Raw genomic sequence first — 20,675 nt, 5'->3', positions numbered from 1 at the left:
TTGCTGCACAAACTTCTCAAAAATTGCTGAATCACATGTGCAAAAAATTTCCCAGCATGCAACAAAATAATGGAAACTGATCATGTGACATTATGAATTTAATGTTCATGAACAATCATGAACAATTCATGAACTTATTCATTTATTGTAAAAGGAAACCCAAGTTTTATGTTTAATGAATGAAAACTCCTAATTGTGTTCAAGAACTAGTACTGAACTAGAAAAAAGTTTTGAATTTTAGTACTTTTAATGAATTATAGATGACTTTTTCTTAAGAACACATCAAAAATGTTTTAAGAATTTAATATTCTTAAACTGCTCAAAAAATTTTCAATATTTTTTTCAAGAATTTTTCTTGAATTCTATAGGTATTTTGACATTCGTGAAAAAATCTTGATTCATTCTTAAACAAGTTCATGAATATTTCAAGGATTTTATGAATCTGTCAGTAATGCTTGATATCTTCATGAAGTAGATCAAATGACACTTCATGCATAAAACTTCATGAAGTCAGATTAAGAAGTGATCCAGAACAGTTCATGAATAATTCATAATGGTAATGAAAAATTCATGATTTCATGAATTCCATTTCGCCGGGGAAATCATCAGAAAATTGTCTCTTATGCTGTACTGGAATTACCCTTGTTTTTGTCCTGATAAATGCAGGAAAAGGAGGGGTGATTCAGTGGAGAAGTCATAAGTTAAGCATGTGATTGACATGTAGTCTGCATTCTATGCGTGACTGACCTATTGTAGAAGACAGATGGAAAATCGAATGAAATTTGAAGAATTTGTGCGTGTGTGTGTGTGTTCGGGTTTAACAATTTTTGAACAATTTTTCAGTCATATTAACGACGGTTTCTACTTGTAGCAGCGAGCACAATGCCCAACTTTATAGTGCTGCCTCACTGTAATATTACGATGTAGACATGTGACATGATACCCCACCCCATCACATTATACTGACACTGGGCTGACCAGTCCTAGTACTATCCTCTTAATGCTGAGCACCGATTGTGGCAATATATAAATTTGTAAATGAATTGTCTAGAAATTCCTCATTTTATTGGTGTTTTATCTGTTTAATCATCTCATAGAATGCATTATTGATAAAGGAGGAAGTAATGTAGATCTGCTTCAGCCAAAAAAACAAAACAAGAAGGTTAAAATGGGGGGGGGGGGGAGGGTATCTTTGCTTCCTGCATGCTCATTTGAACCAAGGGTCTAGGATGAGCGGGTAGTGTAGATGAATGGTCTGGCTTCACAATTTTACTCTAAAAATTCTGGTCAGAATTACAGCAAACTTGGTCTGTATCATTCTGACATAGATTTCTCTCTCATATTGCATTGTTTCCAAAGTAAAAGAAAGCCTCATATACATGGCAAAATATCCACCTAAGGGTGACAATTTCTCAACAAAATCTGCCATATTTACCTGATAGACACAATTTTCTCACTTAAACCAAAAGACGCCATTTACGTCCTACCACCTGCTTGCATTGACCTTTCTGCAGTTTGTTTTAGATGGTCATGCAAAAATATCTTGTGTTATGTTCAGATAATTCCATTAGATACCTGCAGTAAGAAAGAATTGTTGAAAGATAATGTAACCATGTTCATATAAATGCATTATTTGTCATTCTCAAAGTCAGTTCAATAGTGCTGTCTTCTATACGTGACAAACAAATCTATTTATATAAAATATTGGTCTTAATCTTTATCATCTATCAATTAAAATAGCTTTATGTAACTATATATAGCATATTTTAAGACTCTAAGCTTTTCTAAAAGTAACTTATCAATCATCAGAATCCTATTACAGTTTCTGAATAATCATGTATAAAGGTAAGAATCAGTTTATCCTTGATATTTTACTTAGCCATTATTTCTTAAAAGTCCCTTTTTGGCTGAAAAAGATCACAAATAAGTAGGATATGAGTGATGTGCAACTTGGAAAATATATTTTTAGATTATGTAGAGCTATTGGATTCACAGGTGTCCCCGATTTGATCTTTGCACATAAGCTGGTATCTCAGTTAAAGCACTTGTGGGAATGGATTTAAACTTCTCACACTTATTCACTGTGTTAAAGTGGTTTACATTGCACATGTAGGTTTCATAACTATTTTGCCTTTTTTATGCCCCCAAAGGGAGGCATATTAGTTTTCAACTGTCCGTTTGTTCGTTAGTCCCAATGTTAACTTTTTGCATGAAGGCGTTTAACTCGCAAACCACTGCACCCAGGACCTTCAAACTTCGCATGCTGATAGTACTTATTGAGTACACCATCCCTACTGACTTTGGGGTCACCAGGTCAAAAGGTCAAGGTCACAGGGGCCAATATTAACTTTCTGCATGAAGGCACTTTACTCGCGAACCACTGCACCCAGGACCTTAAAACTTCACATGCTAAAAGTACTTATTGAGTGCACGACCCCTATTGACTTTGGGGTCACCACATCAAAGGTCAAGGTCACCAGGTCAAAGGTCAAGGCACTGCGGGGGCATTTGTCACCATTAGTGACAGCTCTTGTTTGCTTTTTTTTTTTTACGAAATTATGCCCCTTCTTTGACTTAGCAAACTTAGGTTTTGTATGTAAGCTGGTATCTCAGTACCCACTAATGGTGATAGATTGACACTTGACACACTTGTTCACTGTGATGATCTGAAATATACTGCACATGTGCAGGTTACATAACTCTACTTTATATTATTACAAAACTATGCCCTTTTTTCAACATCAGTATTCATTCAGTTAACAAATGACATTTAGGCTTATAAATAGTCGAGTGTTGCTGTCCTCCGACAGCTCTTATTTGAAATACATTCTCTCTGAAAAGAGTTTTTCTTAGCTGGGGATAATACAGAGATGAAAATAATGACACATTTACTAATTCTTAGATGTACATGTACATAATCAATGCAAAGCAGCTATATACTTTTGTTTGTGTTAGCTTTGTTTAAATCTTTATTAATCAAAGTGGTAAGAGTAAATAAACTCACAGAAACAGATGCATCAGTGGTGCATTAAAACATTTCTTTTCTTTGTCATAGTTGTGAAATACAGAAAGAACTATTATTGATACAGGGTTAGTACAAGATAGGCATGCCTAGCTGACTATTGGTGATCACAGGTATAACATAAACATCAACATACAAGAGTGTAAATAATTTTAAGGACTCTAACAATATTTTTCTAATGGCAGGTTAAATCACCATCACTGCACGAGTTACTTATGATAAAGGAATATATAGTCACACATGAGGACCAGTCATAGGAGAACCAATTAATTATCTTCAATTTGTATGTGTTATTTATTCACCTGTTTAAATTACATTGTATAATTACATTTAACTGTGGAATGAGTGTTTTATTTAACCAGGTTGTATTTTATACATGTGTTTATTCTGCACTTTCAGCTTTCACATGTGTTGTTACCACAACCGATCTCATTGGTTGCGAAAAGACCATCAAGGTCCTTTATAAATTGTAATTGTATACTACAGTAAATTATTGTGCCCCCATACATTTATGTGTGTGTGGGGGCAATATTATACAGTTGCACCCGAAATATTGTGTCCAACTCCTCCCACACTAGCACACAGCCTGATTTGCTTTAAACTTTAACAGATAACAAAATTGATGTGTAGTCAACAATAAAGGAAGGATTTTTTCTGTGACTATTTTTACCACAGTTATGGCCCTTTGATAGTTTTTGCTGTATGGAATATAGAGAAAAATCTTGTGTGTCCAACTTCTCCCACACTATTAGCCTGATTTGCTTCAAACTTTCACTGATGAACAAGCTTGATGTGAAGATGACTATAAAGGAAGGAAATTTTTCTGTGAATATTTTTACTGCAGCTATGGCCCTTTGATAGTTTTGCTATATAACGAATTGCACAATATGTGGGGGCATCGGTGTCTTATGGACACAACTTCTAGTATGTTATAAATTTTGATTAGATCCATTGATTCAGAACCTTTTGATGTTAAGCAAAGTTCCCTTGCCAAAATAATTATTCTAAAAATTAACTTGGATTATAACATAAACATACACATACACATAAAACAGTAATATATATACCACCAAGATAGCACCCTGGGATATAGCAGTTTTAGTAGGGTGTTTATTTGTGGCCTCAAGTTATTTCGAAGTTTCTTTAAAATAAGATTTGTTTAAATGAAAAGATTTTGAGTAACATTTGAATTTATAAGGACAATGATTTTAGAATATTTCATATTTTATACAAATCTTATGCCTAATGGTAGCTCAATGATTTTTTATGCCCCCGAAGGGAGGCATATAATTTTTGAACCGTCTGTCCGTCTGTCGGTCTGTCAGTCTGTCGGTCTGTCAGTCTGTCAGTCTGTCCGCAATTTTCGTGTCCGGTCCATATCTTTGTCATCGATGGATGGATTTTCAAATAACTTGGCATGAATGTGTACCACAGTAAGACGACGTGTCGCGTGCAAGACCCAGGTCCGTAGCTCAAAGGTCAAGGTCACACTTAGACATTAAAGGATAGTGCATTGATGGGCGTGTCCGGTCCATATCTTTGTCATCGATGGATGGATTTTCAAATAACTTGGCATGAATGTGTACCACAGTAAGACGACGTGTCGTGCTCAAGACCCAGGTCCGTAGTTCAAAGGTCAAGGTCACACTTAGACATTTAAGGATAGTGCATTGATGGGCGTGTCCGGTCCATATCTTTGTCAACCATGGATGGATTTTCAAATAACTTGGCATGAATGTGTACCACAGTAAGACGACGTGTCGCGTGCAAGACCCAGGTCCGTAGCTCAAAGGTCAAGGTCACACTTAGACGTTAAAGGTCATTTTTCATGATAGTGCATTGATGGGCGTGTCCGGTCCATATCTTTGTCATTCATGCATGGATTTTAAAATTACTACGCATGAATGTGTGGCACAGTAAGACGACGTGTCGCGCGCAAGACCCATCTCCGTAGGTCAAAGGTCCTAAACTCTAACATCGGCCATAACTACTCATTCAAAGTGCCATCGGGGGGCATATGTCATCCTATGGAGACAGCTCTTGTTTTCAATAGGAAGTTAATTAATGAGCAGCTTTTATTTAAGAGGTATGACAGAATCTGATATGAAAAGGAGTAAAATGTTCAAGAAAAATAGGAGGCCTTTATTGCACTTACTCCAAAGATAAGTTTAGGGGAGCGGTGGTCTAGTGGTTATGATGTTGGCCACTCAGTCCAGGGGTCATGGGTTTGAGCCCCACTGGGGTCACAACCATGACTTCTCATATGACACCAGTACTAGGTTTTTAGGAAGGGGACTTGAGAGTGGTTCAAATAAGCTTAAAGCTTTCATCACAATCGAGCAAAAATGAATTAGTACTAACTAAAGATAAGTTAAGACTCCTATTTTTGTAAAATCATGAATTAAAAAAACAAAAGGCATATGGCTTCAAACTATAAATGCATTGTAAAATGCTTTAGAACTTTACATAAAATGCTGATATAATTGGATAGAGATGAGATATTATATAAACTGCCTATTGTCTGTTGAAGTAATTATCTGCCGCAGTTTCACACAGAGTTATATCCTGGCACTTACACAGACAAGCTAGAAATATACATTCAAAAGTCCGAGACTGCACAGAAATTTGTCTGGTCTTGTCTAGAAATTTGTCTTGCTTGTTTGCTTTCCCATTTGAGGGACAATGCATTTTATCCCCTGTTATAACATCTGCAGAATCCAGAGGGATTGGTTGGTCGTGTCCTTCTAACACATTGACATCATTTTCTTTTATTATGTTTACACTTTGCAACAGAACATGCATTATGTAAATTGGTGTTAATTAAAAACACTTGAATGTATCTCTGTTAACACACATTTACTCTTGCGGAAAAGGACAAAATAATAGTTTTATGCTATATTAGATAAATTCTCAGTAATATCATAACCTCTCCAGGGCAACAACATCTATACAAGATCTTAATCTCCATAATTTGTGTCGGCTCTGTTAAGAAAATATTATTCATCTCTTGTGCAGTATGTCTTATCTTGGCTTTTACTTCATAGGGCCTGTTCGATATAATTGTCTTTTGAAAGATTCAACTTGACCATTTTTTCAGGAAAGGATTAAGTGAAATATTTAGACTCTGTGCCAGTTGATGTAAGTTCTGAAATAACCCTTCACAATGGGCATCTGCTACTCTTCTAACAATTCAGGTTCAAATTCTGTCTCAACACCCATTGATATTTCATTATCTCCTGGTTGTTCTATAACAATCTTTCCAGTGGCTACAGCAAGGGCCGTTGCAATCCCAGGACCCCTGTCTCCCCTCCCAGCAGCAGAGGGATCGGAGCCTGCAGTGGAGCCTCCACACCCCATTTGAACTAAAACGTTATTGCTTGATCCTTATAATTGGCTTAGACTGGATACCCGTATTTTTATGCCCCAGACTGACTTCTATGCTCTTGGCTAGATTGGAAGGCTTTGGACTGGTTCCTATGTTAACTTTCTTTATGTTCCTAACTTGTTTCTTCTTCGTTATTTACTTTGCACTACTGTTTCATACCATATGTTTGTAGTTCTTTGCTTGCTATTTTGGCAAATGCTTTTGCTGTTTGTTTTACAAGTGTTTTTTTGTTTTGTTCCTCTGGTCTCTCTGAATAGTATTTTGAGCTTTGTTCTTTGAAGCAAACAAAAATAGTCTTTGAAGTTTCAAGAACTGGTTAAATTCTTCTCTTGTTTTGTGTACTTCTGTAATGTTCTTGTACCGTTTGTTTGTGGGATTTACTTAATGCTCTTTGGTTTCCATGGTTTCACTGTCCCTTGTTTCCCATGCCTGTTATAGTGTCTTTTTGTTATGTTTTCAGCACTGTGTTTGACTGAGAACAAGATTAACAGTAGACTGTAGAAGCTTTCATCTGAAATATATAAAAAAAATGACTGTTACCGTCAGCGACAGAAAGGAGTTTCTCAGTGTAGTAACGTAAATGAAAAGTTCTTTCTTCCATTGACATTATGAAAGTTTCACTTTGCAGTAAGCCAGCCTGCAAAGCTAAATATGGAGAACACAAATCAATTGATACTAGGGTCGTGAGTTCAGTTCTTGGGCACATGTTCTCCTTGACAATTTAATAAATGACATTTTATCTGAAATTGTTTGTCCTCCACCTCTGATTTATGTGGAGAAGTTAGCATTTACTTGCACTCTGCTTGCGGTAATGATGTGTTTCCATCCTGCAGTTACATAAATGAATAGTTTCTTTTACCTCCAGTAATACAATGAAATATTCTTCTTGCAGTAATTACTTAAATGAAAAGTTAAAGCTTCTTGCAGTTAACATTGATGATTTTTTTCCCTGCATAAATGAAAATTTTCTTTGGGGGGAGTGGGTGAAGTTAAATCTGATAAAAACCTTTTGTGCAGGCTGATCTTGGTCTGCACTGGTCCCAAAGGCAAAATAACTTGCCGTCAGCAGGCTAAAGGTTATCATGGATAAGGCTTTTCAGGGTATATTAATTGTCACATTGGGAACTGCATAGGTAAGAAGGTTATAGTAACTTTTGGAATTATATTTAACGTGTAGAAATTTGAAATAAGCTGAACATAGCTGAACATATAGCATAATATGTAAACCAAGGTTTATGTGTTTAAAAAATAAAATGTTACAAAATCTTTGTACATTTACAAATACGTAAACTCTTCTAATTAAGTTGTAGAAACAAAACTATTTAGTGTAAACTTCTGTCTGAAGCATATACAAAACATACAGAATAGTTCAGAGTTTTATATAATTTGTCTATTTTGAGCTCGACTATTTATAATAGGTTACTAAGAGCTATTGGACTTGCCAGTGCGTCTGTGTTTTCGTCAGCGTCGGCGTCCCGATTTGGTTAAATTTTTAATTGTTTGTAAGCTGGTATATCTCAGTAACCACTTATGGGAATGGATTGAAACTTCACACACTTACTCACTGTGAAGAACTGACTTGCACAGTTTCCATAACTCTGTTTTGCTTTTTTACAAAATTATGCCCCTTTTCGAAAGATCAGAAATATTGCCTGGAGGGATTGCTTGACTTCTTTCTTGATAATCCACAATTCCTAAAACTTGGGTTTTATGTATTTTAACCGTTACCCTGCTAAATTTCTATAATGAACTTGCCCATCTTTCAGTTTAGACAATATCATTAACTGCTGAAATGGGTGCATACCAAAAAGATACTGACTGAATGGAGAACAGTGCAGGTCATGATCAGACTGCATGGATGAGACAAAGTGGTGAGCTAGCCTTATAGAAATGAGCATTATAGTAACAAATAGATTTCCCAGCTGTATTTAGCCCATTTAGGGCTTTATATTACAAGCTTCTGTCAATATCTGAACCTGTCAATTTAAGGGTGTTGCAATATTTTTTTGATTGAAAGGTACTAAAATTTAGTACAGTTTCTACCTGCCATGTCAATGTAGGGCAGATGACTTAGGTAAAATCATATATTACTGACTGTGTTTCAGGTCAACCCCAACATCCACTTTTTTGCCTGACATACACTGGAAATATCAGATGTACATGTACCCAAGAGGTCAATAAAATGGCACTGAAGTTGATCATGATAATTAATTTCATGTTTGGCACTGTAACTAGACTGATAATGACTCAGGATAGATGCAGTCCTTGTCAAATAAAATCTGCATTTGCACATGGCTGTCACAATATTGATTATCTGCCTTTAAAGTGGAACCATAAACTTCAGACAACTATTTGTTCATATGTTTAAGGGCATTGTATCTGAGAGAAAGAACAATTAGCCTCTGAGTTGTAATCAACTGTGTTTATACTTTATTGAGTAATATGGTCTGAAGGAAGTAGTGATGTAAAAAAACTATTAATTTTTTTTAATTTTTAGACCCTTCCTCAAGGGTTAAAGTCAGAAGGTTCTAGGCTGTTAAAGAAATTCTGAATAATGGTTGCTCATTGATGTTGCTGTTGCTGTAAAAGGTGCATGATAAACATGCCACAGCCAACATTAGTGCGGAAAGTGTACTTGTCTTAAATCATAAATAGAAGCACAATCAATACCAAGCCATGTTGCTTTATAGAGGAATTGTCTGAAGGCCTTTTAATACTTTTGACATCCAATAAAGCCCAGTGTCAACAGACCTCTAAGGATTAGCAGCAGTGACATTGTATCTTTAAATTGCCTTGACAAGAGAACTTACTAAGTGAATGGTCAATTAAATCACATTGAAAATCCTATTCAATTTTTCCTTTCAAGTCATTCCCCATAAGTGATGGATTTTACCAAAATGAGTATGACCAGTTTAATACATGTTAGATTTCACAGGAGGCTTTTGCACCCCCACCCCAGGAATAATATAGCGATTGAATGTCTGTTGGTCCATATGAACCAGATTGCCTATAGCCCACATTAATGACCCGATTTAGTTCATACTCTTACTGAACAATCCTTGTGACAATACCTACAAACTGACCTATATATGAATGAACTTGACCCTCACATGATCTTCACCTTCCAACTTCAAACGTTAAGAAATAACATTTTTGGTCCTCCAGCCAAAATAAATGACCCAAATTAGTTCATACTCTTACTCAACAAACCATATGGACTGATACGAAAAACTTAACCAAGGTGTGACGCCAATGCCGACGCTGATGGTGAGTAGGATAGCTCTACTTATTCTTCGAATAGTCGAGCTAAAAAACTGTTGCTTATATAATACTAACAAAATACATGAAATGTGATAAATGTCATAAAATGTTGGGAATTAGTCTTATAGTAATACATTAGCATCATGTTGTTAATAATTCCTGTAGTCATTTCCTGGTATAATCATCACAGATATGTAGATATTACAAGCATTTTATGCATTATTAATACCACATAATGATACACTTCTATAATGCATGCTACTTGACTTGGTGTAAATGCCACAGCATTTAATAAAACAACAGAGATTTTGCTTTGAATTATACCTATTGATTTTATCAGCAATTGTTGTACATAAGTAGTACCATAAAATTGAGATAATTTGTGATAATCAAACTGTTTAAATTATAATTTGTAACTGGATCACTAAGACTTAGTCTTGTAAAAAAACTAGGTCATTAGGTCAAATCATAGAAAAGCTGTTATCACTTCAGAGGAAACTTTTTTCACATTAACATCATAATTCTTTGTCAAGAATGTTTGTCTATATAAAATGTAGGTCAAGTTCAAAAAGCTATGTCACAAGGTCAAATCACGAAAAAACTTGGATAATGATCTACCTGATTTACATAAAAATGTAAAATGTAAATCAAAGTGTTTGTCTCTTGGAAATTAGGCCAAATTAGATACTTGGTTATATGAGGTAAGAACTAGGTCAGGTGAGCGAAACAGGGCTTTCAGGGGCCCTCTTGTTTGTGAATATTGTTAGGGAGCATTTATTTTTTAGGGGACATTTATGTGGGATATAATTTCAGTGTTTCAATTCTCTCCTTTTTTTGCATTGAAGTTAGATTTATAAAATCCAAGTGTAAACATTATAAAACATCTATGACATATTAAAAAAACATTGTATGTATTAATGTTTATACATTTTGTTGGGGATTGGCTATTAAAGGGAAGTTATAAGGTATCATAACTTATCTAGACCTTGATTTGAGAAGGAAATAATTGTTCAAGTATGGTTCTGTACATTGTTTATCAACAAGAAGAGATTTATTACATAAAAACTGTACCTGGAAATTAAAATGGGAAAAGCCTTCAGTTTTTCAGCTTTTTTTTTTTTTTTTTGAAAAAAAAATGACTGTTTTCTCATGTGGATTAATTACACTGTACCCTTAATGATGTTTATATTATAGTGTAATGGCCAGTTCAGGAGTTGGGGGTAAATAAATCTGTCAAGCTATCTTGTGCATTTCTATCCACACATAAACTGTCAAAAGTAATAAAATATGCAAGTGACAAACGTGTAGAATTGTCATAATAATATGTTTTGTGTCGCAAAACTACATGATTTTCCTCATTTTTTTAATCAAGAGTGTATGTGTCAGTGTTGTTTTACACGTGTTTTAGACATTTTCTTGCAATAATTCTCATTCTGTACTTGGATTTTATTGTGTTTTTTTGCATTCATTTACAAAATATGAAGAAATTCGTTAGAGTTTTATTGTGTTCGTGTTTGTTGTTGTACACGATTATTTGCTGTTGATTAAAACTGGATGTGCTGTTAATTAAATGTTTTATGTGAGGAACTAAAATTATTATGGATATTCTTGGATTTTTGTTGTGTTAAAAGTACATGTTCAAAATATTAATATTATTTTGTTATACCAAAAGGCTGCTTTTGAATTACCTATCATACCAGTTTGTGTTTAAATGGTTCTCAGTGCATAAAATAAATTTGTATGTATATAATAAACTTATAAGGTACTAAAGGTATTGCACAGTATTAAGGCGTTTTGAAATGTAAACAAACAAAACAATAACATAAAATTAAGTCAGTACACTCAGTCTAGATTTACGTTGCAAATAGTAATTCCTCGTTGCTTGAGCTGTAAGGTATTAGTGTTTTACTTGGTCAGGAGTTTGATACCCAGACCTATAAAAAATTTATTTTTAAAACTAAATAGCGTTACCCGGTCATAATTTCAGTATCAATTGATTTAATAATACTATCGATTTTATATTTTGTGATCGCCCTGTGTCCGTCATCTGGGGTCAAAAACTAGGTCACCAGGTCAAATCAAAGGAAAAGCTTGTTAACACTCTAGAGGTCACAATTTTGGTCCAGTCTTAATGAAACTTGGTCAGAATGTTAGTCTGAATAAACATTTGGACAAGTTCGATATTGGGTCATCTGGGGTCAAAAACTAGGTCACCAGGTCAAATCAAAGGAAAAGCTTGTTAACACTGTAGACACCACATTTAAGACTGTTTGATACCCAGACCCATAAAAAATTTATTTTTTAAACTAAATAGCATTACCCAGTCATAATTTCAGTATCAATTGATTTAATAATACTATCGATTTTATAGAAAGATAAGAAACAAAACAAAGAATTAGAAACCAGAGAATAACAAACTTACACAAAGTATATAATGCCAATTATAAAAAATGTTGGACTGATACAAGGTTTGAACCGTCAAAACTACCATGAGTACAAAATGATTGCATGCCCATCCATTCAACCTACTGCGCCATTGAAGCCTTATGTTCTTATTTCATATAATCTTAAATTTTGTTTTAAAAGAGAGTGCTAGCGATTGTTTATTTACATATTGCTAAAAATAAAAAACCTATAGTACTGTGTGGTACTTATATCTCAGATCACATTTGCAATAAGGACTTTATTTTTTAGCTCACCTGAGCACGAAGTGCTCAAGGTGAGCTTTTGTGATCGCCCTGTGTCCGTCATCCGTCGTCCGTCTGTCGTCGGCGTCAACAATTTGACTGTTAACACTATAGAGGTCACAATTTTGGCCCAATCTTAATGAAACTTGGTCAGAATGTTACACTCAATAAAATCTTGGATGAGTTCGATATTGGGTCATCTGGGGTCAAAAACTAGGTCACCAGGTCAAATCAAAGGAAAAGCTTGTTAACACTCTAGAGGTCACAATTTTGGTCCAATCTTAATGAAACTTGGTCAGATTGTTAGTCTGAATAAACATTTGGACGAGATCAATATTGGGTCATCTGGGGTCAAAAACTAGGTCACCAGGTCAAATCAAAGGAAAAGCTTGTTAACACTGTAGACACCACATTTAAGACTGTATCTTCATGAAACTTGGTCAGAAGATTATTCTTGATGATCTTTATGCAAAGTACGAATCTGGGTCATGTGGGTTCAAAAACTAGGTCACCAGGTGAAATCAAAGGAAAAGTTTGTTAACACTCTAGACGCCACATTTATGACTGTATCTTCATGAAACTCAGAACGTTAATCTTGATGATCTTTAGGTCAAGTATGAATCTGGGTCAGGTGGGGTCAAAAACTAGGTCACCAGGTCAAATCAAAGTAAACGCTAGTTAACACTCTGAGGCCACATTTATGACATATCTTAATGAAACTTGGTCAGAATGTTAATCTTGATGATCTTTAGGTAAAGTTCTAATTTGGATCAGGTTGGGTCAAAAACTAGGTCACCAGGTCAAATTAAAAGTAAAGCTTGTTAACAATCTAGAATAAAATCTGGAAAGAAGATCCCTCGGAAGCATCGAGAACAAGGCAAACAGTGAAAATTGCAGACTCGGTTTGATTGAGTCTGTTCATGAAGCCACATTTATGACTGTATCTTCATGAAACTCAGTCAGAATGTCAATCTTGATGATCTTTAGGTCAAGTTCGAATCTGGGTCATGTGGGGTCAACAACTTGGTCACTAAGTCAAATTAAAGGAAAAAGTAGTTAACACTCTAGAGGCCACATTTATGATCATACATTAATGAAACTTGGTCAGAATATTATTCTTGATGATCTTTAGGTCAATAGGTCAGGTGATCGATACAGGGCCTTCATGACCCTCTTGTTTTTTCACATTTCCTAATTTGAAGTTTCTTACAAATTTTGCTATAGATGGCTGCCTTAGGTGAGTGAAAGAACTCTTGCCTAGGTACTCACATTACCAACAGAACCATTTGTAAGGGGGTTTAGGTGTGGTATTAGTTTGCTTTCGGTGTATAAAGGTCCATGTGAAAAGCTTCATATCCTGTATATCATGAACTGCAGACATAGTTTTATAATATCAGTGAACCTGGAATATTTTCAGAAGCTGTGCTTACTTGTAATATATTTTTCTTCTAAGATTGATAGGTATATGAAGTCTGGCAGAAAACAACCGCCTTATCTCTGTAGTACAGAGTGGAAAAATATTCTTATCTTTGTATACATGTTTTAAAGAGTGTATAGGTGTTGATAAGTGAGTTTTGTTTCTTATGAACATCCTGTATTAATGTGAACAGAAGCTGGTTTGATCCTTGACCTTTTACATGGAGGGGTGAAGCCACTAGCATTCATTTTTGACACTAAAATTTCTTTCTCAAAAACCTTTCATAGCCTCTGCATATTGTGAAGCCATTATAGACTTATCAAAGAAGTGCATTTAGTTATCAGTCAAACTAATGTTTTTCTTTTGTGACTGTTGCAGTGATAATATATTCAGAACTTTTTTTGTATGAACTGAACTAGCAAGGTAGAAAAAGTATGTTTATATTGCAAAAATTCACAAAATACAGTTGACAAAACACACACACACACACACACACACACACACACACACACACACACACACACACACACAAAACAACAAAAAACAACAACAACAAATGAAAGAAAGGAAATGTTGTTTCTAAAATTTGCATCTGAAAAGTGTAATTTATACCTTATTAGTTCTAAAGTTCATTATAAAAAATGCCAGCAAATAGCTTTCACAGCAGCTGATGTCTGAATTTGTGCACTGAAACACCCTTGGTTGATTTGAATTTAGTTGTTCATCTTTTGATAGTTTTGAGGGAATGGTTTGGTAGCTAAAACAGCAGCGATATAGACAATGCAAATGCAGCCTTTTGGTATATTTGATGTAATCTTGTCAACAGTGTTGTACAGCAATTTAGTAAATGCAATTTAACAGACTTTAAATTGTCATGAAAAATGCAAGACTCCATTTCTGTCTATATCGCCCCTTGAAGTTGAAGTTGAAGTCTTGAAACAGAGGTTTTTTTTTTATATTTTATTAGGGACTTCAGTGCAACAAACTATAAAGTGCTTCAGATGATATCCCAGAAGCCTTTGTACTACCACAGCAGCTTGAAGAACTGCACCAGTTTCTCAACTTTCTGTTATAGAAATAGAATACAGTTTTGCTTTTTCAACAAATGCATTTGGTGCCCAAATTTTGTCCTAAAATTCGGAATCATTCCATCTGAATTTACTGACTGAATGATGCAAATCAATTGACAGTCATATCATACCATTAGAAATATTGTACATGGATAATCGTGTTTTATTTTACATTGTACACAAACAAATTAGACCTACCCACCAGCTTTATGAAATCATTGTTAGTGTAAGATTATGAGAACAGCTAGGTGATTCCAGAGCAGTGTTCGGAGATTTAAGGTTGTGAGGTGCTCAATGTTGATGAACAAACGGGCTTTACAAAATGGTGACCCATATGGCTCATGGTTAACTGTTAGTACATGCAGGTAATCTTAAGTTTGTATGTATTTCCTATACTAATTTTATATCTAATTCATGAACTGTTCATGAACAAATTCTTAAAATGTGTTCATGAGCAGTTCTAGTTCATGAATTATATCAAGAACTGGATATACTCCCATTTTCAGTTCATGAAATGTTCATGAATAGTTCAGTAATAAATGCATGAATAGATTCATGAACAGTTCAGAAAAGCTAAAGCTATTTCCAACAAGGTCCAGATGGACAGGGTTTTTAGATTAAATATTTATCTGTATGTTTTAGTGAAAGAACATGCTGTTAAAAAAAATATTTGAATTCTATTCAAAATTAGCATCCATTCTCAAGACACACCTATTTCACAAAGAAAAATCTTGAAGCTGAACACCACTAAATCTGGCTGTTTTTTTTAGCCCACCATCATCAGATGGTGGGCTATTCAAATCACTCTGCGTCCGTGGTCCGACGTCCTTCCGTCCGTCCGTCCGTCATTCCGTCCGTCCGTCCTTCCGTTAACAATTTCTCGTTATCGCATCTCCTCAGAAACTACTAGGGGGATTTTTACCAAACTTTGTCAGAATGATGTATTGGTACCCTAGTTGTGTCCCTCTGAAAATCACACTGGTGCAACAATTTTTTAGTAAGTTATGGCCCTTTGTTTATTTCTATAATTTACATAGATTTATATAGGGAAAAACTTTGAAAACTTCTTGCCCAAAACCACAGAGCCTAGGGCTTTGATATTTGGTATGAAGCATCATCTAGTGGTCCTCTACCAAGATGATTCAAATTATTTCCCTGGGGTCTAATATGGCCCAGCCCCGGGGGTCACATGGTTTATATAGACTTATATAGGGAAAAACTTTGAAAAACCTCTTGTCCAAAACCACAGGGCCTAAGGCTTTGATATTTTGTATGTGACATCATCTAGTGGTATTCTACTAAGATTGTTCAAATTATCCCCCTAGGGTCAAATATGGCCCTGCCCCAGGGGTCACATGGTTTACATAGACTTATATAGGGAAAAACTTTGAAAATCTTCTTGTCCAAACCACAAAGCCTAGGGCTTTGATATTTGTAATGTAGCATCGTCTAGTGGTTCTCTACCAAGTTTGTTAAAATTATCCCCCTAGGGTCAAATATGGCCCAGCCCTGGTGGTCACATGGTTCATATAGACTTATATAGGGAAAAGTTTTTAAAAACTTCTTGTCAATAACCTACAACATTCATGTATGGTTTTGAGTGGCAAGATGAACCTTGACATGAGTTGACCTTGATTTTGACCTAGTGACCTACTTTCACATTTCTGTAGCTACAGCCTTCAAATTTGGACCACATGCATAGTTTTGTGCACTGAAATAAACTTTGACCTTGACATTGACCTAGTGACCTACTTTCACATTTTTGAAGGTACAGGCTTCAAATTAGGACCACATGCATAATTTCTTGTTCCAAAATGAAATTTGACCTTGATTTTGACCCAGTGACCTACTTTCACATTCTCAAGCTGCAGCCTTCAAATTTGGACCACATGCATGGTTTTATGTACCGAAACAAACTTTCACCTTTACATTGACCTGGTGACCTACTTTATCATTTTTGAAGGTACAGGCTTCAAATTTGGACCATATGCATAGTTTTGTATTCCGAAATAAAATTATGTCTCCCCCAGGAGACATATTGTTTTTGCCCTGTCCGTCCTTCCGTCCGTCCGTCCGTACGTCACACTTCATTTCCGAGCAATAACTGGAGAACCATTTGACCTAGAACCTTCAAACTTCATAGGGTTGTAGGGCTGCTGGAGTAGACGACCCCAATTGTTTTTGGGGTCACTCTGTCAAAGGTCAAGGTCACAGGGGCCTGAACATTGAAAACCATTTCCGATCAATAACTAGAAAACCACTTGACCCAGAATGTTGAAACTTCATAGGATGATTGGCCATGAAGAGTAGATGACCCCTATTGATTTTGGGGTCACTCCGTCAAAGGTCAAGGTCACGGGGGCCTGAACATTGAAAACCATTTCCGATCAATAACTAGAGAACCACTTGACCCAGAATGTTGAGACTTCATAGGATGATTTGTCATGAAGAGTAGATGACCCCTATTGATTTTGGGGTCACTCCGTCAAAGGTCAAGGTCACAGGGCCTGAACATTGAAACCATTTCCGATCAATAGCTAGAGAACCACTTGACCCAGAATGTTGAAACTTCATAGGATGATTGGTCATAAAGAGTAGATGACCCCTATTGATTTTGGAGTCACTCCATCAAGGTCAAGGTCACAGGGGCCTGAACATGGAAAACCATTTCCGATCAATAACTAGAGAACCACTTTACCCAGAATGTTGAAACTTAATAGGATGATTGTACATGCAAAGTAGATAACCCCTATCGATTTTGGGGTCACTCCATTAAAGGTCAAGGTCACAGGGGCCTGACCATTGAAAACCATTTCCGGTCAGTAACTTGAGAACCACTTAACCCAGATTGTTGAAACTTAATAGGATGATTGGTCATGCAGAGTAGATGACCCCTAACGATTTTGGGGTCACTCTGTGAAAGGTCAGGGTCACAGGGGCCTGAACATGGAAAACCATTTCCGGTCAGTTACTTGAGAACCACTTGACCCAGAATGATGAAACTTCATAGGATGATTGGTCATGCAGAGTAGATGACCCCTAACGATTTTAGGGTCACTCTGTTAAAGGTCAAGGCCACAGGGGCCTGAACATGGAAAACCATTTCCAATCAATAACTTGAAAACCTCTCGACCCAGAATGTTGAAACTTCATAGGATGATTGTTCATGCAGAGTAAATGACCCCTATTGTTTTTGGGTCACTCCGTTAAAGGTCAAGGTCACAGGGGCCTGAACATTGATAACCAGTTCGATCAATAACTTGAGAACCACTTGACCCAGAATGTTGAAACTTCATAGGATGATTGAACATGCAGAGTAGATGACCCCTATTGATTTTGGGGTCAGTCTATTAAAGGTCAAGGTCACAGTGGCCTGTTCATGTAAAATCATTTTTTGGAAATAACTTGAGAACCACTTGACCTACAATGTTGAAACTTAATAGGATGATTGGACATGCAGAGTAGATGACCCCTTTTTATTTTGAGGTCACTTGATCAAAGGTCAAGGTCACAGGAGCCTGAACGGTGACTTGAGAACCACTAGGCCAAGAGTGTTGAAATTTAGCGGGATGACTGGACATGCCAAGTAGATAATCCCTATTGCAGCCAACCATCAGTGTCTCTTTGACTTTCGCTCCTGACCTCTATTGACTTCTTGCCTATAGGACTTTGCATTGGGGGAGACATGCGCTTTTTTACAAAAGCATTTTCTAGTTTGACCTTGATTTTGACCTAGTGACCTACTTTCACATTTCTCAAGCTATAGCCTTCATATTTGGACCACTTGCATAGTTTTGTGTACGGAAATGAACTTTGACCTTAAGATTGACCTAGTGACCTACTTTCACATATCTGTAGCTACAGGCTTCAAATTTAGACCACATGAATAGGATTGTGTACCGAAACAAACTTTGACCTTGACATTGACCTAGTGACCTACTTTCACATTTTTGAAGGTACAGACTTCAATTTTGGACCACATGCGTAGATTGGTGTTCTGAAGTGAAATTTGACCTTGATTTTGACCTAGTGACCTACTTACACATTTCTCAAGCTACAGCCTTCAAATTTGGACCACTTGCATAGTTTTGTGTACCGAAATAAACTTTGATCTTAAGATTGACCTAGTGACCTACTTTCCAATTTCTCAAACTACAGTCTTCAAACTTGATGCACATGCATAGTTTTGTGTACAAACCACTTTGTCCTTGAAATTGATCTAGTGACCTACTTTCACATTTCTCAAGCTACAGCTTTCGAATTTAGACCACATGCACAGTGTTGTGTACGGAAATGAAATTTGACCTTGAACTAATCAGTAAGTCTTGAAATTTGGAACACACAAAAATGGCACATTGGTGGGCGCCAAGATCACTCTGTGATCTCTTGTTTTATTTCATATGAAATATCCACATACTTTTTAACGTTTTTTCGATGTTTTCTAGTATATCAGATTTTCAGAGACTTCTATTCCTATAAAGAACTATATCTGGCTACTGGTAGAAAAAGAAAAAACGGAAAAGGGGTGTTAACTTTTATATTAGAAAGCTACACTTCATTAAATACAACTTGCTGAGCTTCTTAAATCAGACATAAAATTCTTATGCTTCCATATTTAACTACAGAATACTGAAACACTATAGTAAAAGATTGAGAGAGGAGAAAGGTTAGGACTATTTATATTGGACTACTAATGTAATTAGACCCCAGTAGGCTTACATTTGATTTGGTAGTGATCAGCCTTTAAGGCAGTCATTAGAGAGTTTGAGATTTCAACCTTCGCCTTCCCCTTCAACGTCTCTTGCGAAGTTAACGTATGAAATTGAAGTTCGATTAAAATTCCTTGAGATTTCAAACTTTAGAATGAACCTTACTTCTTTTTATCCGCCCATTCAATTTATCTGTAATTATGATCGTTTTTCTCGTGCATTTTGATATCAATTGTCCGAAAGTGCAGGACTTTTACAAGAGGTTTTAGAAATGAAAATTAAATAAAAACATTTCAGTTAACATAGTCATCGCATGGATATTAGTGCGATTACAAAAAAAAATCATTTTATATAAAATGATGTCAGTACACAATGCACGATTGTAAATCATACATGAGACATCAACTACAACAAATGCATTTCTCGATATACTTTGAAGTTAAGTTATATATATGAGATAAAGCAAACTAGTATTTCATAGTTTTTCTTAAAGTTTTTTTTTTACTTTGAATTGGTACTTTGTACATCGAATTCCTTAAAAGACGCGTTTTACTTTTAGACTGTTCCTGATGAAAATCTAACCTTTTAAAAGATATGTTGATAACATGAGCCAATATACACAATTTATGAATACATTTAACAAGCGATTTGAAATAAATGTAAGATACTCTAATAATATCATACGTTTTGGCATCATGACACTCAGTTTAAGGCCAAACTCTCAGACAGCAGAATATAATCGTGCCAAGTCACCATGTGTCTAGCGAAACAGTCAAGAACTGTTAGGTGGAGACGACAATTGTCGCACAAAATAACATGTGGGCATATACACGTATTTGTTTGAATATACTATTTCATAAGTAAAGCATGTGCAGATCAAGGAATTTTGGTTAAAGAGTGGGGTCACCCATTCAGGGCGGGGGTGGGGGGTAGTCACATCGAGTTTCAAGACCAATTTTCTTTGTAAAATATAAGAATCAAAGGGGGATTGACCCACAATGCCCCTCTGCCATGCTCTGGGTCCGTGCATGTAAAGAATGGAGTTATCCCATACGGCTAACAGGAAACCTCTCGCATCATGATATTATAGATCTGAAATTGTCTGATACTTCAGAAAAAAAATT

General features: G+C 35.8%; 1 protein-coding gene across 2 annotated transcripts in view; it reads left to right on the top strand.

Annotated features, from left to right (window-relative positions):
* Nucleotides 1–20,675, top strand: part of LOC123553918 (beta-arrestin-1-like) — a 171,583-nt gene that overhangs the window by 31,177 nt on the left and 119,731 nt on the right. Inside the window, exon 1 of one of the 2 annotated variants that reach the window (XM_045343664.2) lies at nucleotides 14,753–15,207. The exons of the other annotated variant lie outside the window; for it this stretch is intronic. Coding sequence (XP_045199599.1) covers nucleotides 15,137–15,207 — 71 coding nt within the window. The 5' untranslated portion in view covers nucleotides 14,753–15,136. Of the gene's footprint in view, nucleotides 1–14,752; nucleotides 15,208–20,675 lie in introns of those variants that run through there. 2 annotated transcript variants of the gene reach the window in all.

This window comes from Mercenaria mercenaria, chromosome 7 (assembly GCF_021730395.1).
Source record: "Mercenaria mercenaria strain notata chromosome 7, MADL_Memer_1, whole genome shotgun sequence".
NCBI classification, from domain to species: domain Eukaryota; kingdom Metazoa; phylum Mollusca; class Bivalvia; order Venerida; family Veneridae; genus Mercenaria; species Mercenaria mercenaria.
The sequence above is the reverse complement of the archived record's forward strand: the minus strand, read 5'-3'. Positions and strand labels throughout refer to the sequence as shown.